Source organism: Lissotriton helveticus, chromosome 1_1, assembly GCF_964261635.1.
Source record: "Lissotriton helveticus chromosome 1_1, aLisHel1.1, whole genome shotgun sequence".
In the NCBI taxonomy this organism is placed as follows: Eukaryota; Metazoa; Chordata; class Amphibia; order Caudata; family Salamandridae; genus Lissotriton; species Lissotriton helveticus.
The window spans coordinates 1,155,639,337-1,155,661,547 of NC_136057.1; the positions used below are offsets into that span (position 1 = coordinate 1,155,639,337).

General features: G+C 45.2%; 1 protein-coding gene across 1 annotated transcript in view; it reads right to left on the minus strand.

Annotated features, from left to right (window-relative positions):
- The window catches only part of RELN (reelin), a 1,711,021-nt gene that overhangs the window by 238,590 nt on the left and 1,450,220 nt on the right, over positions 1-22,211 (minus strand). The window contains exon 43 of the mRNA XM_078679027.1: positions 21,601-21,748. Within this exon, the coding sequence (XP_078535153.1) occupies positions 21,601-21,748 (148 nt within the window). The remainder of the gene's footprint in view (positions 1-21,600; positions 21,749-22,211) is intronic.

A 22,211-nucleotide genomic window follows, 5' to 3' on the forward strand; every position in this document is an offset into this window, starting at 1 on the left:
GATTCATATTTGATTCTGAATGCTATTGACTGTTCAACTTGCTTATTCTCTGATATTATTATTATTATTATTATTATTATGCATCTTATAGAGCGCACGGCTACCCCCGACAGGAGTGTCCCGACGCCGAGCAGAGAAAAGGAGAATGTAGGTCAATATGGTGGAACCTGTCAGAACTACGGTAGACTGAAGAGCCACGTGTTCACTAACTTATGGAAATTGGTTTCGTATGGGGCCAATTTGATTTGTCGAGGTAGAGAATTTCACAGGGAGGCTGCTTTTACTGAAAAAGACCGTCCACCCAGTCTGGCCTTGGAGAAGCGGGGGATGACAAGAAGTTCTTGGTAGTCTGATCTTAGGTTTCTCGTATGTCTTAGTGTTTTAATGCGTTTTCTTAGATAGTATGGGCCAGTGCCATTTATTGCTTTGTAAGTGAGAATGAGTGCCTTAAATTCTGTGCGTTTTTTTACTGGAAGCCAGTGAAGGGTACGTAGATGTGGCAAGATGTGATGTCTTAAGGGAATGTTTTTAATAAGCCTTGTGGCTGCCTTCTGTATTGTCTGCAGCTTTCTGTACATATAGGCTGGCAGGCCCAAATATAGACTATTAGCATAGTCTAATTAGGATGTCACTAGTGCGTGAACACCGTTTTCCTACATTCGACCGGAAGCAGAATTTACGCAAGGCTTTTAGTTTCTAAAAACATGTGGAGGAAACTTGAACTATCTGGGTTTTGCATGACAGGGTCTCGTCGATTTTAAAACCCAGATTTCTCACTGATGAAACAGGGCAGGGAGCTGGATTGAGTACCGAGGGCCACCAGAGGTCTGATCTGGGGGTGATGGTTGATTAAAGAAAAGAACTTCAGTTTTGTCTGCATTAAACCGTAAACAGTTTCTGGTCATCTAGGTGGATATATCAGCCAGACAGTCCCGAAATTTGGTGAAGGCTGCTTCTGAATGATCCTTGAAAGAAAAGATCAGCTGAGTGTCATCAGCATATGAGATGACATTGACATCGTATTGTTCAATGAGTGGGGCCAGTGGCGTGAGGTAAACATTAAAAAGAGTAGGGCTAAGGGCCGAGCCCTGGGGGACTCCACATATTAGGGGGCGGGGTGATGAGACAAATTGTTGTAGTGATATTTTCTGGACTCGTCCTTCAAGGAAGGATTGGAACCAAGCCAGCACAGTCCCGGAAATCCCTAAATGCCTGAGCCTGTCAAGCAGAATCTTGTGTGACACCATGTCAAATGCTGCTGACATGTCAAGCAGCACCAACATTGCACAGCAGCCTTTGTCAATGGATTCTCGGATGGACTCAGTGACTTCCAGTAGAGCTGTTTCGGTGCTGTAGCCAGCACAAAATCCGGACTGTGTGTCATGCAATAGCTTGTTGATTTCCAAGAAGCTAGACAACCATTTTTGAACCTACTTCTCAAGAACCTTAGCTGGGGAAGGCAAAAGGTAAATAGGTCTAAACATTTTTAAGATGGGCGGGTCAGCATTTTCTTTTTTTAGGATGGGTTGGATGAGGGCTGTTTTTCATATAGATGGATAGATACCAGTATTTAGTGATGCATTGCAAAGTACATTTAATGAGGGATTGATCAAGTGAGCTAGTGTTATGAAAAATCTGGCCGGGAGGGGATCCAGGGGGGAGCCAGACTTAGTTTTTAGCAGTAGTTTAAGCGAATCTTCAGTACTGAAAGGGCCAAAGTCCGTCCATGTTTCTATGTGTGGGGACTGAGGTGTAACTGGGCTCTCACTCTAAGTAAATGAGGTGTAGATATCTTCAATCTTTTCGTGGAAAAAACTCTCTAAATTCTCACAAAGAGTTTCCGATGGAGTAATATTACTTTTCAAAGCCTCTGGCTTCATAAAACTTTGAACGATTTTAAAAACTTCTTTTGTGGAGTGTTTGGATGCTTTAATTTGGGTGGCAAAGTAGTCTTTTTTGGCTGTGTGTTTCAGTTTATGGAATTGATTAACTGCCTTCCTATAGGTGTTTTTTGCTTCCATACTGTAGGATTTTCACCATATTTGCTCAAGTCTTTTGCAATGGCTCTTTTCTGTTTGGAGATCCTACGTAAACCAGGGTGCGGAGGGTTTAAGTCTGGCTGATTTCATCTCTTTCAGGGGTGCAATAGTGTCCAAAGCGGCAGTGACCCAATGATTAAAAGTTATCGCACCACTGTCAGGTTCACCCAAAAAAACATGAGAAATATTCTGAAGTATAGGGCCAATGGTTTCGGGGTTGACTTTCCGCCAATTTCATTGAATCTCATGTTTATTGTCACTACTGTCCAGGCTGGTAGCAAAGCTAAGATTGAATGGGACCAAATAGTGGTCTGACCATGTCAAGGGGATAGATTTCTCGGCCACAAGTTTAGAGATATTTGTAAAAACAAGATCTAAAATATGTCCAGCTATATGTGTAGGTGTTGTGACCATTTGATTGAGATTTAAAACTTTAAGGGAATCAATAGGTTGGGACGCTAGGGAACAGTGTACCTTGTCTATGTGAATGTTGAAGTCCCCTAAGACCAGATAGTTTGTATATTTCAGCGAGTGGTCAGCTATTAAGTCGCATATGTTCCATAGCTCACTGGGTTTTGAGTCAGGTGGTCTGTAGATAAGCATTCCTGCTACACTGAGTGTGGGGGTGATAGTAACCTTGAAGGAAATGGCTTCCAGACCATCTTTGGTTACTAATTTTCTGTGTGATATTTCCCACTCCTTTTTGATAATGACGGCTAGGCCCTCTCCTAGTCTATTACCATCTCTGTTTTCAGCCACTATTTTATAGTCATCAGGGATGGTGTAGTGCTGTCTCTGAGCCATGTTTCAGTTAGGAAAATCATATGCCAGGTTTTCGTTTTTAAAAACAGCCATATGTCATTGGCATGCTTAGGGTGTGACCTACAGTTTATAAGGCAAGCTATGATGATCGTAGCTGATTATGGGGAAGTAGTTGTTTCCAGTGCTTTACATCTTGTGCCTTTGTCATCATTAAGATTTTCTCCCTAGTAAGCACTACTCTAGGAGCTGACTGTAATTGGGCAGCATGGCTGGCGCTGGACGCGGGCCAGACACATGCTATGCTCCAACCATGTTCTAATAGTTCTTATCCTATATTTTGATGCCATGACTCCACTTTAAGGTCACTCTCATACCAGAGTCACAGGCCGTTCCTTCATGGCATGGACTGTGCAATCCATGCCGTGTAGGAAAGAGGGTGAATGCACACGGGGGGGGCATAACATGCACCCCTCTGCAGGCACCCCATTGCCATGAGGAAATGTGGGGGCTCTGCAGGGCCCCCTTTGTTTCCTCACCACCACAGTTTTATGGTGGGCTCACTGCCATGACCACTGTGGTGATGAGGAAACTACTAATATGCTCGGCAGTGCCGCAGCGGCGCCCCCAGTATATTAGGGCATCTAACCGTTGCACCCCTTCACCATGGTATCCTTGATCCTGGGTGGTTGCAGTAGGCCTGTGGCGGTTCCACCGCCGTAATCTTAATACGGTGGGTGGACCACCAGTCTCACGGCCCAGGGACTGCCACCACGGGTTCTGGGGTTCAATGCAACGCCAATCTCCATAATCAGCCCCCGAGTCTTGGCATAGCTAATACTTAATGTACTATGAGCCAGCAGGAAAATAGTTATCCTACCTCCCACTGCCCATAATCACTTTGATTGTTGATCCTTAAGAAAAGGTCAGACTGTACAGGTTGTGGGAGCCCTCCGCAATTTGGGCAGCTGCACTGCAGAATACCAATTCCCAACTACAAATGAAGAAATGAAAATGGGTCCCTGGACACACAAACTATAAGGATGCCGATAGTGATGATTTAACAGAAGGTCAAAGGTATGCCTCCGCAGGTAGTTTAGGGCAAGCAAAACAAGCTATATATTAATTTGGTGTAGAGGGGTTTATTTGCGTTAAAGACAATGATTGCCTTGGATTTTGAGTATAAAGCCACAATATTACAGAAAGGACCATCAACTTCACAAGTATTTATACCAGGCATATTGAAACTGGCATCCTCCCAGAAAAGTGTGAAAACTTTGGTTCTCAAACCAGTGATCGCTACATCATGAGCACCATTACACCAATTCGACTTCTAAATGTACCACCTCACTCCCTTTTCATCATGGATACTGTTTTCAGTTCTGGGCTTTTAACCTACAAGTCATTGCTTTCAGGTGTGTTAGTCTTATTACCACAATGGAAGCAAACCTAGACTCCAATACCCAGAATGCATTAGGTTGTAGCATTAATGTCAAGCACGGGAAGCATTGTCTGCTATGATGTGGAGCAAGATGGCACTCTATCCACCTCATTCATCTGAGAAGAGGCTGTAACAGCATTTGAGGAGGTCTTGGAAATATATTCGACAAAAAAGGATCTCCGCCCAGACAGCATCCATTAAATAGAGGAACCCCGACCATGGGCATCCAGCTACCTGACATGGGGCTGCAGTCTGGTTTTTCAAGACAGGAGGGCCGCTTGGTTCATTTAAACCGCGGGTCTTCACAGTGTAAATTAAATTGAATTACAATATATATTTCATGAAACACATTTTTGATTAAGATTTTTTTTCATATGCTACAGGCACACATGCTTAACGTGAACTCGTGATAATTTAAAAGGTGTGCTGATAAAATTGAAGACGCAATGTGTTTCGAGGATAAACGGAGTAGCACGCGACTGCTTCTTTTGAGATAGCAGCATACTAGCACAGTCCCAAACACATACGTTTAACTCGCCAGACACTTGCCTTTGATTTTTAGAAAGCATTCATTATTCATGGCTATTTTCACAATGTCCATTTTGTTAAGAAAAAAAATCAGAGCGCCTTCATGTATTTTTTAGCTTTAAAAGAAATTAGGATTTCAACATATTGGGGTCAATGTATGCAAATCCTGCCCCCCCGCTGGGAACAGAAGTCAAGACTTTAAACACTGCAGTGAATAAAAGCGGGCTGTGGGTTTGTCGGAAAGATATCTGGGAACGCCCTAAGTGTTTTTAATTTGAGTGCAGTCTGGAATGTGTGATTAAACCAAAATTGACGAATATAGCGTTTGCCTGCAATTACTTTGAATATTCGAAAACAGGAAATTAATCTAAGGTTATACAATACTAGTTTTAATCGAGCTAAAATTAGTGCAAAGTGACCTGCCACCCACAAAAACATAAATTATCTGTAATCTGAGTACAGAGTAAAAGAAGTGCGCTTTTGAAAACTGTTGCAAAAAACGGGACTAAAAAGAAAAGGAGGGACTTTGCAAGAGAGACTTCTGGCACCCTTTACAATAGTATTCTGTAGTGTGTTTTTACACTACATTTCATTTTTGTTAAATACAGCAATGATAACAAGAAGAGATAAGATCCAGTCCAGAACATACATTTCATCAAAGACAACCAAATTCCCGAATAGAAATTGAACCTGGAAGTACGTTCCCGACTTAGCTATTAAATACACATGGAAATAGTACCAACCCAAAGGACACCCCCAAAATGCAAAACATAGCTATATTACAACAACGAATAATTAGTAATTGTGCGGTGTTTTGAAAAAGTGCTGTGTATCTTAATAATGCTAAGTTCCAGGATATGAAATGGGGAAAGGAAAGTATGGTCTTAACTAGTTGCTCTTTAGACCACCAGACTCATTTTAGGCAGAAATACATAAGATACGTCCGATGTCATTCATGAAATATGTAAATATGCAGAGGTTTGAACAAGTGATTCATTTTGCATCTGCATATTTCCTTCAAGGGAGTAGCCAGAAAATTAAAATACCCTCTTCCACTGCCGCTCATCGCCCACTCTGAACATATCCCAAACAGCTCTGAGCGAGCTGGTGAAGTAAAAAAAAAAGTGATGGATGGAATGCTTGAATTATTCTCAGCAACTGGTTATTTACTGGGGCACATCCAAGTCCATCATTTTTTGTCCACCATGTCATCTCTGATTAGACCCAGCCATATACATAGTCTTGGTCTAGCTCTCTTGTCCTAATAGGAACAGTTCATCCTGTACTACCAAGTCAGGTGCTCTCTGATTTGGGACACAACCAACCCCAGGGAAGCAAACCAGGCAGTTGTTAGGGAGATTGATTCCCATGAGATGTTTCCGAAATTCCTAAATTTCATTTCTTCTTTCAATCTTTCGTCCTTCCTTCTTTCTTTGGTTTCAGTACTTTTTCCATCCATCCATCCATCCATCCAACCATCCATCCTTGTCTTTTTAAATTTTTTATCCATCCTTCTGACTGATCATCTATTCATTAATCCATCAATATTTCCTCTCAATCAATTCCACCTTTTCTCCATTCATATATCTTTCCATCTATTCATCACATATGCTTCTTTCTATCCATCCCTTCATTCTCCTCTCAATTCATTCTTTCATCCTCTCCCTCATCCATCCATTCATGTATTTATTCATCCATATATCTACCCTTCCTCTTTCTATCCTTCTCTACACCCACCATCTTCTCCATCCATCTATGTATCAACCATCCACCCTCACCCCATCCTTATCATGATCTCTCCTTCCCTCCAGACTTCCATCGCTCCTTTCCATCCTTCCATTGCTAGAGGTCTTATTTATGAACATCTTACAAACCAAAGCTTTCAATCGAAGTCAAAGGAGCCATATACATACATTAAAAATGAAACATTGAAAATAACTGCCCAGTGACACCCAACCCCCATCTAGCTGCTAAAGTGGGATTTAATGAGACCCCTGATTTGCTTGAATATTTTAAGTTATATTTTTGCGCTGTCAAATGAAGGCAGGTGGAGAACGTACAAGGTCATATGTTCACTTCAAGTTAAGAATGTGAATCAGGTTTGGCATGTACCGATATAGGAAGTCACTGAGGTCTGGGCCTGGCAAGAGTTAGAGGAAAGTGCTGGAAATGCAGACTCCCCCAAAAGTTCATGGAGATATTTGGGCCTATATTGCTTCACTTTGCCTGAAACTAAAACATTTCATATTCAGCTGCCGATGTGCAAAGACCTCAATATTACAGTGTGATGCATGTAAAGTAATAGAACACTGATTACTCCAGAAGCTTTCTTTTAGTTATTAAGAAAAACATTTGAAACAGGCAAACCCCATAACGTGAAGGTCCAAGAGCCTGCTTGACCAGACATTTTTAGTCATCTTGAGAATGGACATAACATTTGCAGCCTGATTCATGTACGGGCCGTTTTGCGTGTCCCTAATAGCGACTAATAGCGACTCGCTATTGAGGAAACGCAAAACGGCATTCATGTACTTTTCGGGGAAAAAATAGCGACTCGCACGCGGGCGCTAAAGCCGTTAGCGACCTACAAAAAACGCAGAAAAATCGCTATTTCCGGCTACCTGCGATCGGGATAGCGACTCGCAATCCCGATCGCACGGGATAGCGACTCGCAATCCCGATCGCACGGGATAGCGACTCGCAATCCCGTGCGATCGGGAATGCGAGTCGCAATCTCGCGGGATCTGGAAAACGGGAAGACGCATTTCGAGCACCGTGATGACATCACAACCAGGAAGCAGCCAAATCCCACCCCCAAACAACACAGTGACGCTATCAGTCGAGTGTTAACGACCGAAAGCTGCCGCTAAACCGCCGTTAGCGACTCCCGACCCCGCCGAAATAGCGACCGCCATGTCCAACGAACCCCAGCCAGGCCCCAGCAACAGCGCTGGCCGCAAGCGCAAACTGAAATTCACCGAGCAAGAGCTGGAGAACCTAATAGAAGGGGTGGTGGCCAACCACGACCAGCTGTTCGGTGCCAACTCCCGGAGGGTCCCAGAGCAGGAGAAGAGGAGGATCTGGGTGGGGATTGCCTCCAGCGTCAACTCTGTGGGCGTTGCGGACAGGTCTCTGGAGGAGCTCAAAAAGCGGTGGTACGACCTCCGAGGGCGTGCCAAGGAGAGGGTGGCGGAGCGCCTTGGTGAGGCATCAGGCACCGGAGGTGGTGGACCGACTGTCCCACCCAACACCCCCCTGGAGGACCAGGTAGAGGACACCTTGGAGAGGGAGGCGTGTGTTGGCGTGACCCCTCTGGACTCCTCCCGCCCCACCCAAGACACCCAAGGTAAGTGGCATGCGACTGCGACCCTGTCCCCTATGACCGCCCCTGACCAAATAGGCTCACTCATTGGCCCTTAGTCATGCCTATGTTGTGCATCAGGAAATGCCCTGAAGCATTGTGGGAGACGTAGTATGTCCACAATGTAGTAGTACCACAATGCGGCCAGAAATGTTCCAAAGTGGGCAAATACACAGCCACCCAGGGAATGACACCCAGCATGCATGTAACATCTGCACGTCTGACAGTCACATGCACCTAATGAGTATCCACTTACCCTCACAGGTGCGGGTGATAGCAGTGACAGTGAGAGGCTGCTGATCGATGAGGAGGCCCAGGAGGAGGTATCCCTACCTGATACCCAGCCACCAGCCCCTGCGGCAGCGCCAACACCAGCAGCCAGGCCCCCCACCTTACCTGCTGCAACATCTGCAGGCCCACCGGCTGCCAAGGCCAGGCCCCCCGCCTCTGCTGCTGCAACATCTGCAGGCCCACCGGCTGCCAGAGCCAGGCCCCCCGCCTCTGCTGCTGCAACATCTGCAGGCCCACCGGCTGCCAAGGCCAGGCCCCCCGCCTCTGCTGCTGCAACATCTGCAGGCCCACCGGCTGCCAGAGCCAGGCACCCCACCAATGTGCCTCCAGTGCCTGCCGCACCTGCAACACCAGCTGCTACAACACCTGCAGCACGTCCAACAAGATCTGGGCCAGCCACGTCCGCTACACAGCGGCCCAACAGCAGGCGGGGCAATGGGCATCTCCATGCCTGCATGAGCGTGGAGCGGCGCATGCTCCGCATACACCAGCGCCAGTCGCAGCAGCAAGGAGCAATCCAGCTCCAGCTGCATAAGATAGGCCGCAATGTGGCGGGAGTCGGCGAGAGGATGGACCGCATGACGGCGGCCATGGACCGCATGACGGCGGCTATGGAGGACAACACTGCAGCGCTGGTGAAGCACCGCAGTGTTGCAAGCAGGCGCCACCACCAGCTGCTGAGCCGGCTGTCCACCTATAGTCGCTCCAATTATGTCTCGGCAAATGCCACCACCCAGCTTGCGCGGCGCTCGTTGACCCAGCAGCACCAACTGGTCCAGTGCTGCGAGGACATTACCCGGGTGCTGGAGCACTTGACCACCGCCGTCACCGCACTGCATGCACCTGTGCTACCGGCCATTGTGGGGGGAGATGATGCGAGTGAGGGTGCCTCCAGTGTCAGCAGCCACTCTGCCACGCAGGCCCCCCACCTAGGCACAGCACCAGGGCTACGCCTGGTACAGCTGCCCAGGATGAGGAAGAGCCTCACAGGCGCCTGGGAATTGTGCGCCGGAGGCGCCAATGACATTGTGTCAGGGACACAGGCGCAGGCTGAAGCTAAGCCTGCCATGAACCGTCTCATGCAGTATGCATGAATACTGCATTTTGTAAATAGTTGTTACCATGACCCTTTTTTTTTGTGATTCAAACAAATACATTTATTTTGCTGCACACATACGCCTTGTGTAATCATTACAGTTTGCATGCAATTGTGATATGTGGGGTGGGGGAAGGGGGTGGGCTAGAAATTGTTAGCTGTGATGTGGTTGCGACGTCTGTGGCCTTCAGCTGGGTTCTCCCCGCGTGCATGGTGCGCATGTGCTGGTGGCCGGTCGTCCCCCTCAGATTCACTGCCTGAGATGTCAACTGGTATCCGGCGCTTGGTTGCAATGTTATGAAGCATTGCACAGACAGCCACAATGCGGCAGCACGCTGCAGGACTGTAATACATGGCCCCACCTGTCTTGTGCAGTATACGGAACCTGCTCTTGAGCAGGCCAAATGTCCTTTCAATACAGTTCCTTGTCCGGATGTGCGCAACATTGTAGCGGCGTTGCTGAGGTGTGGCAGGGTTGAGGTAAGGGGTCAGGAGGTATTCCCGTAGGGCGTAGCCACTGTCACCTGAATGAGAGGAGCAGATGTTGATTGCCTGTGCAGCGCAGTTACTTCATAGCAATGTGACATTGTCGACAAAGTGTACTTACCAAGTAGGTGTCCTTCCCCAAACTCTCCCCTGATCAGTCGTGTGTGGAGTCCGCTGTGCCTGAAGATAAAGGAGTCATGGGTACTCCCTGGGTACTGGGCCACAATGTCAGTGATGATGGTCTTGGCATTGCAGACCATCTGTATGTTGAGGGAGTGGTACGACTTCCTGTTGCGGTACATATACTCCGTGCCAGCTGGTGGGCAGATGGCGACGTGGGTACAGTCTATGCAGCCAAGGACATGGGGAAAATGGGCAACATTATAAAATTGTAGTTTTGTGAGGTCCAAATCCTGTTGGCTCGTGGGGAATGTGATGTGCCGGTGGAGCTGGCTGAGCATGGCGTCAACAAAAGTGTGGAGGCAGCGTGACATGGTGGGCTGGGATATCCCCCCAGCAGCGGCTACTATGCCCTGGAAACTGCCGGATGCCAGGAGGTGCAGGCTGCACAATACCTGCACATGTGTGGGCACAGAATTGTTTCGCCTTGTTGGGTGCTGCATGATGGGGTCGAGTTCTTGTATCAGCCAGGTGATCATTTCCCCATTCAGCCTGTATTTCGCATAAATCTGTTCTCTGGTTTGCCCCAGCAAGGTGACCCGCTGCCGGTACATCCTTGCCTGCCTCATGCGTCTCCTCCGTGCTGCTCGCTGTAGCCTTCGCCGCCTCACCACCATGTACATCCCAGGCATTGTGGAACGCCTATTGCTGCTGCTGAATGTCCTTATGTGTGATTGGTCAGGCCTGGACCTGTTGGTGATTGGCTAACAGTTTTTCAAATTTTGGTTAATCATGGCTTTTATGGTTACCACCTGCTTTGAGTTGTCCTTAAATTGCGCCGCGCAAATGTGCGATTTAGCGCTTTTTCGCTAATGTATTTCTTTCATGAATGCCGATTGAGACAATATTGTGTTTCGCTATTCAATTCGCAGATTCCGTGGTTGGTCGCTATTTCACTATCGCTAATGCTCGACTTCCCGGAGTCTGCGACTATTACAGCGTAATCGCTATTCCGCTCGCTATTATTTTTTAGCGATTTCGCTATTTCGTACTTGAATGCCGATTCCGTGTTTTGCACCCGCAATTGCGTTTTCGCAGCCATTGCGGGCGCTATTTCGCTTCATGAATCAGGCTGTTAATCCCTTACCACACTTGAATCCCATTTTCAGCAAACACATGCAGTTCTGAAGAACAATCTATCAGAGTTGGTTATAATCATTTACTTCTGTTTGGTGTCAAACCACTTGATAGAGCACATGTAATTGCTTTATTGCTTACTGATAATACTCATTTCATTTGAGATGTCATCAGTGATGTCACTGACCCTGTCATGAATTATGTAATATGTGAGGTCATAAGCAGAAAATTGTGGAGGCGTAAGTTATAGTTAGGTCAGGTAACTATTAGTGCTGAATTTCTATGGTTTTGTGTATGAAAAGTATAAACCGAACTATAATGTCTCTGTAACCTTTGTTTTTTCAGTGAAGATCAAAGGTTTTTTAAATCATATTTCCTAACTATAATGTCCCAGTAACCTTTGTTTTTTACCCAGTGAATTTCTCTCCTTAAAACATGGTAAAATTGGACTCCACCTAGTTGGTACCTTTAATCTACTTTTAAGTCCCTAGTAAATGGTGCTACCTGTACCCAGGACCTTTAAATTAAATGCAACTGGTGGGCTACAGCACCCATTGTGCCTTCCACTTAAGTAGCCTTTTAAACATGTCTCAGACCTATAACTGTAGCCTATAATGCAGTTTTAAACTGTCACATCCACTTGGCAAAATAAACTTTTTACAAGTGCTAAACCTTCTTTTTAATGCTTATAAGTCACCTTCAAGGAAGGCATGGGTGCATGTTATTTAAGAAGTAGGACATGTGTTTAAGTTTTACATGGCCTGGCAGTGAAATTCTCCATTTGTTTTTCACTGCCATAAGGCCATTGCTACCATAGGCTAACACTGGGTTACCTTGTTTCAATTAACAAGTGCTAACTTCAGATTGGGAGAAGACAGGCAAATGAGGTTTACATTCAAATGATTTCTAATTTAAAATCCTCTCATAAAGTTGGATTTTAGATTACAATTTTGAAAATGCCACTTTTAGAAGTTGGCATCTGCCTGACAACAGATTCTGAAACATTTCTATGAGTCTCCAGCTGTCTGGGCTTGTTAATGGTTCCCACATCAAAGATGTATATTGGGGAAAGACAATGTAAAATGGGACCCGAGTATAGCAGGGAGAGTCTTCCTGGAAGGAGCTGTACCATGCCCTGATTACATTTCAAAGGATCTTTCCCACAGCCCACAAAGGAATCTTACACCATACCTGCTCTCCCTTTTGTCACCATAAATAGTTTGGAGCCTAGACCGGAGAAAGGGGAAGAACCGATCAGAACCAGTTGTGGGGGTAGGCAGGTGAATTTCCCACACAAAGGCTGGCACAAGGTATAAAAACAGTACCTTCAGAACCACCCATCCGAACAATCCTGGACCTCTGGGAGATTCAGAAGTACTGCCTTGCTGCTTGAAGGATTACCTTGCTGCCTGACGAAGGAAGACTGTACCTGCTTGCCTTGATCCCAGGCTACCCAGCAAGATTTCAAGGATCAGTTAGCTTCCAGAGGCCTCCTTGCAACTGCCATGCTGACTGGCTGCAACTGAACCTGCCTGAGCCCTGCTGCTAGCCTCTGCTGGAGTGAGTCCTGGTCCCCAAGAGGTGTCCCCTAAGTTCTGGTCCCTTGGTTGGCATCAGTATGAGCTCCCCCACAAGAAAAAGGTGAAAATCCTGACTTTGGAACTCCTCGTCTCCGCAAATAGGCCTGTTTGCCCCAAAATTCTTCCGCCCGCAATGACCGCCAACAAGATTATCCAGTAAACCTGGTTTTTTGCGCACACAGACCTGTTTTGTGCTCTGTGATGACCAGCAATGCAAGACATTCACTTAGCGCCGACAGCAACCATCCGCATCAACCAACCAACACGAGGCTCCAGCGACGACCAGCGCATTGCGCTACAGCAACGACCATCTGTGATGCTCGGCCTGTTCATTGTGCCAAAAGCGTCCTCCCTGTGGCCTCCTTCAAAGAGAACATAACTCTTCGTGCCAGACTTGAGACGGTAACCCTACAGTGGCACTAAACTATTCCCTGTATCCGGCCCATGCTTCATTGTGGTCAGCCTGAACTTGTGACTTTCCACAGATCCAGCACGACCAGATAACTGCAAGTGGCACTTTCTGCTTTGTGGTGCAATTTTAACAAATACCTTAACATTCAATATCTCCGGTTCTGGTGATTCGAGTTTTGTCATTGTGGTATCATTTTATTTATTAGAATCTACTCTATATTTCTAAATTGGATTAGGATTTCTTTGTATTGTGTTTTCACTTTATTACTGTTTGTGTGCTATATAAATACTTTACACATTGCCTCCAAGTTAAGCCTGGCTGCTTTTGTGTCAAGCTACCAGAGGGTTAAGCACCGGCTAATTTAGTGACATTTGTGATACACCCTGACAAGGGTTGTGGTTGTTGCCCAAGTGGGGCTTCCAAACTCTCGCAAGCAATAATCCATTTTTACAAATGTGTATTGTGCGACTAAACATGTGATATCTTTTCCCACTCCCATGTAGGAGGTTGGGTGCATGTGAATCTACAGCACTTCAGGCTACAGATGTTTACATGTATTAACATTGTACATGTAACATTGTATGTAACATTTTTTGATCATATCATGTGTGACTGCAGATATGCATATTTTGCATCGACTCTAAAGCAGTTTGCTCCTTGCATTAGTTAATGACCAGACGATGCAGTAATTTTAAAACGAAGCTCTTAATATGGTCTGGACAACCAAAGCTTGTTGACAAGCTAATATATCGACATTGTAATGTTTCATAAAAGTGTGTGGTGTTGACCAAGTATCAGCTTGGCAAATATCTGCTAACATGATGTCACCCAAGAAGACTATGGTGGTTCCTTTCTTAAGTCTACAGTGTGCTTTGGGAGGTGCCGGGAGTACACATTTGGCCTTTTCATAGCAAGTTGGAATGTATTTAAAAATTCACCTTGCAATACCTGCTTTTAAAATATAGTGACCTTTACAGGGTTTAGCGAAGGCCACAAAAAGTTGTTCTTTAAAAAAGGTTTATTCCTATCAATAAAATACACGAGCGAGTGTTTAAAATCTAAGGTGTATAATGCTCCTTCTGCTACAGAATCAGGATGTGGAAAGAACACAGGCAGCTCAATTGTTTGATTAACATGAAACTGTGATGCTACCATAGGTAAGTACTTGGGGTTTGTCCTGGGCACCACTCTATTTCTGTGGACCTGCATGAATATATATGATAGTAAGAACCTGCAGTTCACCGAATTGTTTTGGTGAAGTTACCACTACAAGAAAGGCCACTTTCCATGAAAGGAACCACAAGGCACATGAGTGAAGTGGTTCAAACAAAGACCACAACAACATTGTGAGAAAAGCATGAAGGTTCCAAGTAGGTGCTAGTGGGGTCTCGGCAAGATAACCCGTTTGAGTTCCCCAAAAAATCGCCTTTACCAACAAAATTTGAAAAAATTATGAATGTTCCCTGTTTTGCATGTATGCAGCTACAGGAACTAAATGAAGACTTATAGATGTCTATACCAGCCCTGTCTTGTGAAGGTGAAGCAGGTATGAAATTATATTTCGGACCATAAACTTCAGGGGGTCTAACTACCTGGGGACAAATAGTTTCCACTTGGCTGCATACCATGACAGAGTAGTAACTGGTTTACGTGTCTCACACAAGATGGTCGTACATTCCCCTGGGAGGTGTAAGTATCCACATTCTAGGAGCTCAGGTGCAGATGTAAAAGTCAAGCTGGGTCTGGGTGTCTGATTTGGCCTTGTTGTTGAGTGAGAAGGTCTGACCAGACTGGCAGTTTCTAGTATGGGCTGATGGACATCTCCAACAACACTGAGTATCAGGGTTTTCTGAATCAAGTTGAGGCCAGTAGAATGAGTGTTGTGGAGTTCCGTCTTATTTTCTTGAAGACATAAAGAATTAGTGGCAGAGGTGGAAGAGCATAGGAAAATAGCCCTGACAATTTCATCAATAGCGCATTGTCTATAGATTGTGGGTGTGTGTACCTGGAGATGAAGCTTTGTCATCTTGCATTTACTGGGGTGGCTAATAGGTTGATAGCTAGGGTCGCACACTGATAAAAGTATCTGTGGAGGACTAGTTGATGCTGTTTAAGAGGTCAGCAAAATCATTGTCCAACCCAGGAGGAGTGCTACTAGAAGATGTACGTAGTGATGAATAAGGTATATATGTAGGACATCACTTTCATTGTTAATGCGTACAAGTAACACCTTGTTTCAGACCATAGAGTAGAAATCCTTGAGGGCTAGAACTCCAGGTAGTTGATGTGCCTTTCTCGGTGAAGAACAAGTCTGGGTGCTTTGAACAGTCATATTACCTAGATGTGCCCCCAACCCAAATGCACTGCAAAGGTCGTAATGGTCACCTGTGGCAGAGGGTCTGGCTGACAGGCTGCAAAAGGCCCATCAAGCAACATGTTGTTGATGTTCCACCACTGCAGAGTGCTGTGAAATCTGGCCTTTACCAATAATAGATGTTTCCAGTGACTCTCCACCTGCGACCATTGACTGGCGAGGCACTGCTGAAGTGGGCGCATGTGCAATCGCCTGTGTACTGAGCAACTGCCATGCAAGATGCCATCACACCAAAATGTTGTTAGTATTTTTATAGGCAATGGCCGAGTAGTGTGAAAAAGAACCAGCAGCTGTTGGAATACCATCAACATCTGCTGCTGAATGGAGTATGCTTTTGACATGACATCATTTAGAGTTGATCCTAAGAAATGTTGGATCTGTCAAGGTTGCAGATGATACTTTTGACATTTACTGTGAAACTGATGCTGTGGATTAGGTTTAAAGCTATCTGGGTGCTTGCTAACCATTGCTGACTGCTGCTGCTCTTAATCAACAAGTGGGTGAGTGTGAGAGGGTTGTCGGGACTGCCACGCTATCGCTCCTGCCTTTATATCCCCATGACACTGCAACCATCTATAACGATACACCAGGACCGGGGAAGCAGGAGTTAACACCGTCCACTTCTCCTCGCCTACCGGGATGTCACGAACAGCTGAGTGGGTAGAACCAATCAGGACACAGAGGGGCAGGGCCACGCCCACTAAAGACAGAACCGGAAGACCAGGAAGGAGCGTTGGTGTGCTCGAAGGACGCAAAGGTAAAGGAAGACGCCGGGCTACAGGAACCATATCGGGAGCAGAGCTGCACGAGCGACGGGAAGGATACCACGGAGGGCTCCAACAACCAGGACCTAGAAGAAGACAGAGGACTCAACGTCTGGACGGAGGAGTGGTGGACACCCCCGGAGGACACTAGAGAGCCGCCAAAGCTCAGGAGAGCTGTGGCTGATGCTGTACGTGGCTTGGGAGGTAATGCGCCCACCCCTCCCACCAACTTCTACACCTACCCCGATCCCTCACACCATATCCATTCACCCGGTTGTAACTCTAAGTGGCCTCACCACTGTTATGTGTAACTTCAGTGTTTGATCTGGTTGCACCGGATCAGAAGTATCCCACGGTGTTACACAACACTCAATCAAGCAATTGGGTCTCTGTGTTTTTGCAGATACTTTATTTTTCCTTTGATAATCAGTCCATCCTTCTTTTTGTTTTCTTTGTACTTACCGCACCCCTACGGGTTTCTTAACAAACGGTGAAGGGTTCTGTCCTGCCAGACCAGTACAAGGACAGAGTGCTAACCGCTTCTTTTTGTTGCTTCTCTCCTGCGAGCCTCCTGGGATACCCTCCCTGCCAACGGCAGAACGCCCAAGAATCACGAGACAGATGACCCAGCCACCATTCGGGAGAAAAGACTTTTACATCCACAACCCGGTATGCAACCTTTACAACGCAACTATTACCACGCAGTGCTGTTACAACGCATGTATTACAACGAAAACCATTACAACGCATTACACTGGGGGGCGCTCTAGGATAAGGAATAGTTTTAATTTACTATCCAACACCTTCCCTAGTGTCCATGGGGACTGGAGTTGGAATAGTAAATTAAACTATTCACTATCCAGCACCCCCAAGTGTAATGCGTTGTAATGGTTTTCGTTGTAATACTTGCGTTGTAACAGCATGCGTGGTAATAGCATGTGTTGTAACGTCACACATCCCCACAACCCTACCCTATTGACTTTACTTTCTAGTGCTGACAACTCAAATGAAAATACTATCATTGCGTCCGTAATCCGGCCTCCTCGCTTCTTCTTCCGCCCATCCCTCTCACAGTGAGGTATGGGAATATGTGAATACCCACTGTGTGTAAGTGAGCAGTCATTGCTGCCAAACACTTTATGAAGACCCGTGGGGCTGTATTGGCCCGGAAGGTAGTACTGTGAACTGGTAAGGCTGTCCGCTTACCACCAATCCTAGGTACTTGTGGTGCGCAGGGTAGAATGGAATGTGGAAATATGCCTCCTTGAGATCTAACTTAGTCATGAAGTCTCCCTGATGGAGGAGTGGGATGGCATCCTACAGAGTCCTCATGTGAAAATGTTCTTTAGGTGCACCCAACTCTTCTGTACCGTAGCATCTTTTATCAGCTAAAAACAATACAGAAATCCCAGGAGGCCTTGTGCTCGGGGGAGAGACAAAGGTTGCAGATGCTGTGGTAATCAGCCCAAGGGTACTTTGTGTTACACTGTTAGCAAAAACGTGTTCTTCCCATCACCCTGTACCTGCCTGCATTCTGAACAGTTTTACTGCAGATCAAGAAGGACTCAACTGAGTCTTTAGTATGTTGCGTGGTCTTCCTTCACTTCAATTTGATCGTTCTCGGTCAGTCGAGGACAGGGCCGGACTGGCCATAGCGGGCACCGGGCAATCCCCCGGTGAGCCGCACGGGTGGGGTCCGTTTTAGTTACAGGCCCCGGCAAAGAGCTCGGCGTCACCTCCAACCCCTGAGTGGGGGGGGGGGGCAAGCCGAGCACTTTGCCAGGGCCGGTTGTGGTTCCCAGTCCGGCCCTGGTCGAGGAACTGGTCAATGACATGCAAAGATTGTTCTCGTCCGATAGTAGGTGTTGACAAAAACAAACAGCCAGACCCAAGAAAGGTATAAGGAATGCATCAAACTCAGAGCCATTACTGAATACGTCTGAACCTGATGGCGGAAAAAATAATCTGAAAGTAGAGTTGGTGCTCATGCGCCTTGTGGACTAGAGTAGGAGTTACACAGTATCCTGTGACTCGAAGCTTCTTTTTAAAAAACAACTTGTAACATTCAAGCCCAAACACTAGATGGCAGGAGTATGCAAAGCAAGTGCATCTACACGCAAACATGCTACACACATTAAGTTTTGGTTTATTCTGGCATTTTTAATGGGTAAGTTGACCACAATTTCTAAGGAAGAACTTTGATCAGTTAATCTGCAATTACATCTATGCAACAAATTGAAAAAGGTCACACAATATTCTACACAATTATTCTTAAAGACAATGTGGGTACAAAAAAGAAGAACCAAAAGCTAACAACCTCATAGTTTCAAACAAAAATTAAGTGGCAAGTACGGCCAAGGAAACACCGTTATAGCATGAGATCACGTCGCTTTTGCAGCTGATTTTGCCCCGTGCAATGGGGCACCATGCATGGAAATGATCTTTGTGACCAGTGTCACATCAGAGTACAGCCTTTATTGCAAGCACAGGTTTACCCACATAATTTCTCCAGGTATTAGCCTGAGCAAGCCATGTATGCAATGCACAAAATGGAGGAAGGAGCATGATTTTGTGGAACCCATAATTTAGCTTCAGATTTTTACTTTAGCACAGAACTCAGAATAAAGTTATATATCTGAGAAATAAGCAAAGCTCTCGCAACCACAAGGCAGTAATTAGCATAAAAAACAGTAATGACAATAAAGTGGAGAACAACAGCAGATCTTATATTTTCAAATTCCAAAGGACGTTTATTTGGATCCACATTCAGCCGACACGTGTTTCGTCGTGTTCAATGGTTGAGTCAACACGACTCTTCAGGGCTGGTAAAGACCCAGGCATCTATGGGTTAATGCAAAACGTCGGTGTTGTAGAGCGATGAATCCTGTATATGAATAAAAGGTGATCACAGTATGAGTAATCCAAAATACTAGGTTCCGGGTTGGGAATGCAACTAGTTTACAACGTAGGCGCTCACTGAAGCGCATTCCGTCCATGGAACACGGCGACCGGGAACACACAGAGGAGGGATTCCAAATTTTAGCGCACCGCGTATTTAATGAAAAATAAACAAATGACTCCAGTCCTTCTTATTGGATCCCCTCCCGGTAATTTCTGACACTTACACGTGTCTAGTCTCTACATTCGCTCTCCAATGCGCTTCAGTGAGCGCCTACGTTGTAAACTAGTTGCATTCCCAACCCGGAACCTAGTATTTTGGATTACTCATACTGTGATCACCTTTTATTCATATACAGGATTCATCGCTCTACAACACCGACGTTTTGCATTAACCCATAGATGCCTGGGTCTTTACCAGCCCTGAAGAGTCGTGTTGACTCAACCATTGAACACGACGAAACACGTGTCGGCTGAATGTGGATCCAAATAAACGTCCTTTGGAATTTGAAAATATAAGATCTGCTGTTGTTCTCCACTTTATTGTCATTACTGTTTTTTATGCTAATTACTGCCTTGTGGTTGCGAGAGCTTTGCTTATTTCTCATTATTGAAGGTCTTTGATTTTCTACGAACGGTTAGGGTTATCCCGTTCGCTCTTCACGCACCACGCCACAAACATTATTCTCCGACTACACTGTAACGTTCACTATAGGCAGAGCGCCTTCCATCTGTACACAACATAACCCTCACAGCTGTCTCCTTGAAAGTTATATATCTCACCAAATCCACTTGTACTTTGCTAGCCAGAATCAGATTTTTAGCAATGCTCGTCAGTATCCACGAAGGGGGCATGGTATTTGCACTGTTTCCTATGTATTACTATAACCATTCTTTTTAACACATTTTTATCTTTTTGGTGAAATGTGGATTATCGAAATGATAGTCTTTTTTAGGTTTAGCTGTGCTCACAATTAGTTCATTCACATACTGTAACAGGAGAATATCTTGCGGTAGAATAAACACTAGCACTTAATTTGTGCAGGTGGTTTCCAGTGCTCGGCACTGGCACTTAATCTGCTACATGATGGCGCTGGTTGTTTTATTTGAAGATGAGCATAACAAAAGTTGTTTATTATTATTATTTTTTAAATAGAGTTTTATATAACGCGAACTAGACTCGAATCGGGCATCAAAGCGCTTTACATGAGCACCAGTTTCGTTACAGAAGGACACATTCATTTTTGTTAGGCATGGGGAGACAAACAGCCTGATTCATCAAGGTACCGTTTTGCGAGTCTCTAATAGAGATTCATAAGGAATCGCTATTAGAGACTCGCAAAACGGTATTCATGTAGGAATTGCTAAATAAATAGCGATTCCTACACATTCCTTATTTGCGAGTAGCAAATTGCTACTCGCAAATAAGGAATAACTCCCCATTCATTCCTATGGGCCAAAAGGCCCATAGGAATGAATGGGGAGTATTCCTTATTTGCGAGTAGCAATTTGCTACTCGCAAATAAGATAGCGATTTAAAGGGTGCCAGGGGTGTCCAAAGGACACCCTGTAGCACCCCTTAAATGCAAATTGGAACAGGTGTTGCGCACACACATGTCCAAAGGACATGTGTGTGTGCAACATGCAACTTAGAAAAATGCTTTTAAAAGCATTTTTCTAAGTTTTTGCTATTTACCGAGAGGTCTGACCTCTCGGTAAATAGAGGCCCGAAATTGCGAATTAGCAATTTAAAATTGGTTGATGAATTGCCTTTAAGGAATCTCTAATAGAGATTCCTTAAATGCAATTCCTCGCACAATAGCGAATTCTGTAATAGCGAATATTGCATTTGGGATGATGAATCCCAAATGCAATAATTGCGCTCGCAAAGGGCCAGATTCTCAGAATCTGGCCCTTTGCGAGCCGATTTTCGTTTCATGAATCAGGCTGAAAGTGATTTGCCCAGAATCACAGGATGTTGAGGGTCGTTGCCGAGACTCAAACCCAGTTCCCCAGCTTCAAGGGCGAGCGCCCTAGCCGTAAGGCTACATCCTCTCCCCAAAATACATTAAAAGTAACTAATACCTGCCACCCAAGCCATTCTTATAGTTTTGGGGCCTGGAATAGTCTGAAGTGCCACACTTGTAGGAGTGTGATGAATAGTATGTGTGTTTGTACTGTCATTGGCAGCACTGTCAGGGGCAATGTGTGGTGCAAGCTGCAGTGGCCTCCTGACAAGGGCCCTGGCACTTAGTTGTTTTTACAAATTAAGCACTGAATAAACCCCAAACCAGTAAACAGAAAGATTATTCACCTGGCAAGTGACAAGTCCAAGTCCCTTGTCATCAGCATGCGAAGACCCTCTTCATTAAAGAAGAGATTGTTGCCACTGGAAAGGATTCCACATTTTCGAGAGGGTTTCCCACCACTCACCAACAGGAACCTGTCAGACTCCATCTGTCCTGTATAGATATAAATCAACATATATCTTTCAGCAGTATAAACATTTTGGAATTTTCAATATCAGCATGTTTGCCACAAATTATTTCCACAAATCGTGATAGTAGTGGGCATGCAATGTTTGTAAGTTAGCAGTATTAAGGTTCATAGGTTTTTATAAGCAATAGTTCTTTACATGTGCTGCACTCCTAATTCCATAGAAAAATAAAAAATGGATTCATGAATTTTGCTCCTCAAGCTCATTGAGTAAATGACAAACAGTTTGGAATGCAATGTAATCTGAATATTTCAAGTGATTATTTCATATTTTGAACTGAAACCCTTCAATTGTTGTTTAATTTTATCAATAATTTTGATACACACTGGTTCAAATACCTGAAAGTGTTTCACCCTTATCCACAATTCATTCTTGGATAGTGCCGGGTGGAGGCGCAACTGGGTATCTGACACAATGGCCAAGATGGG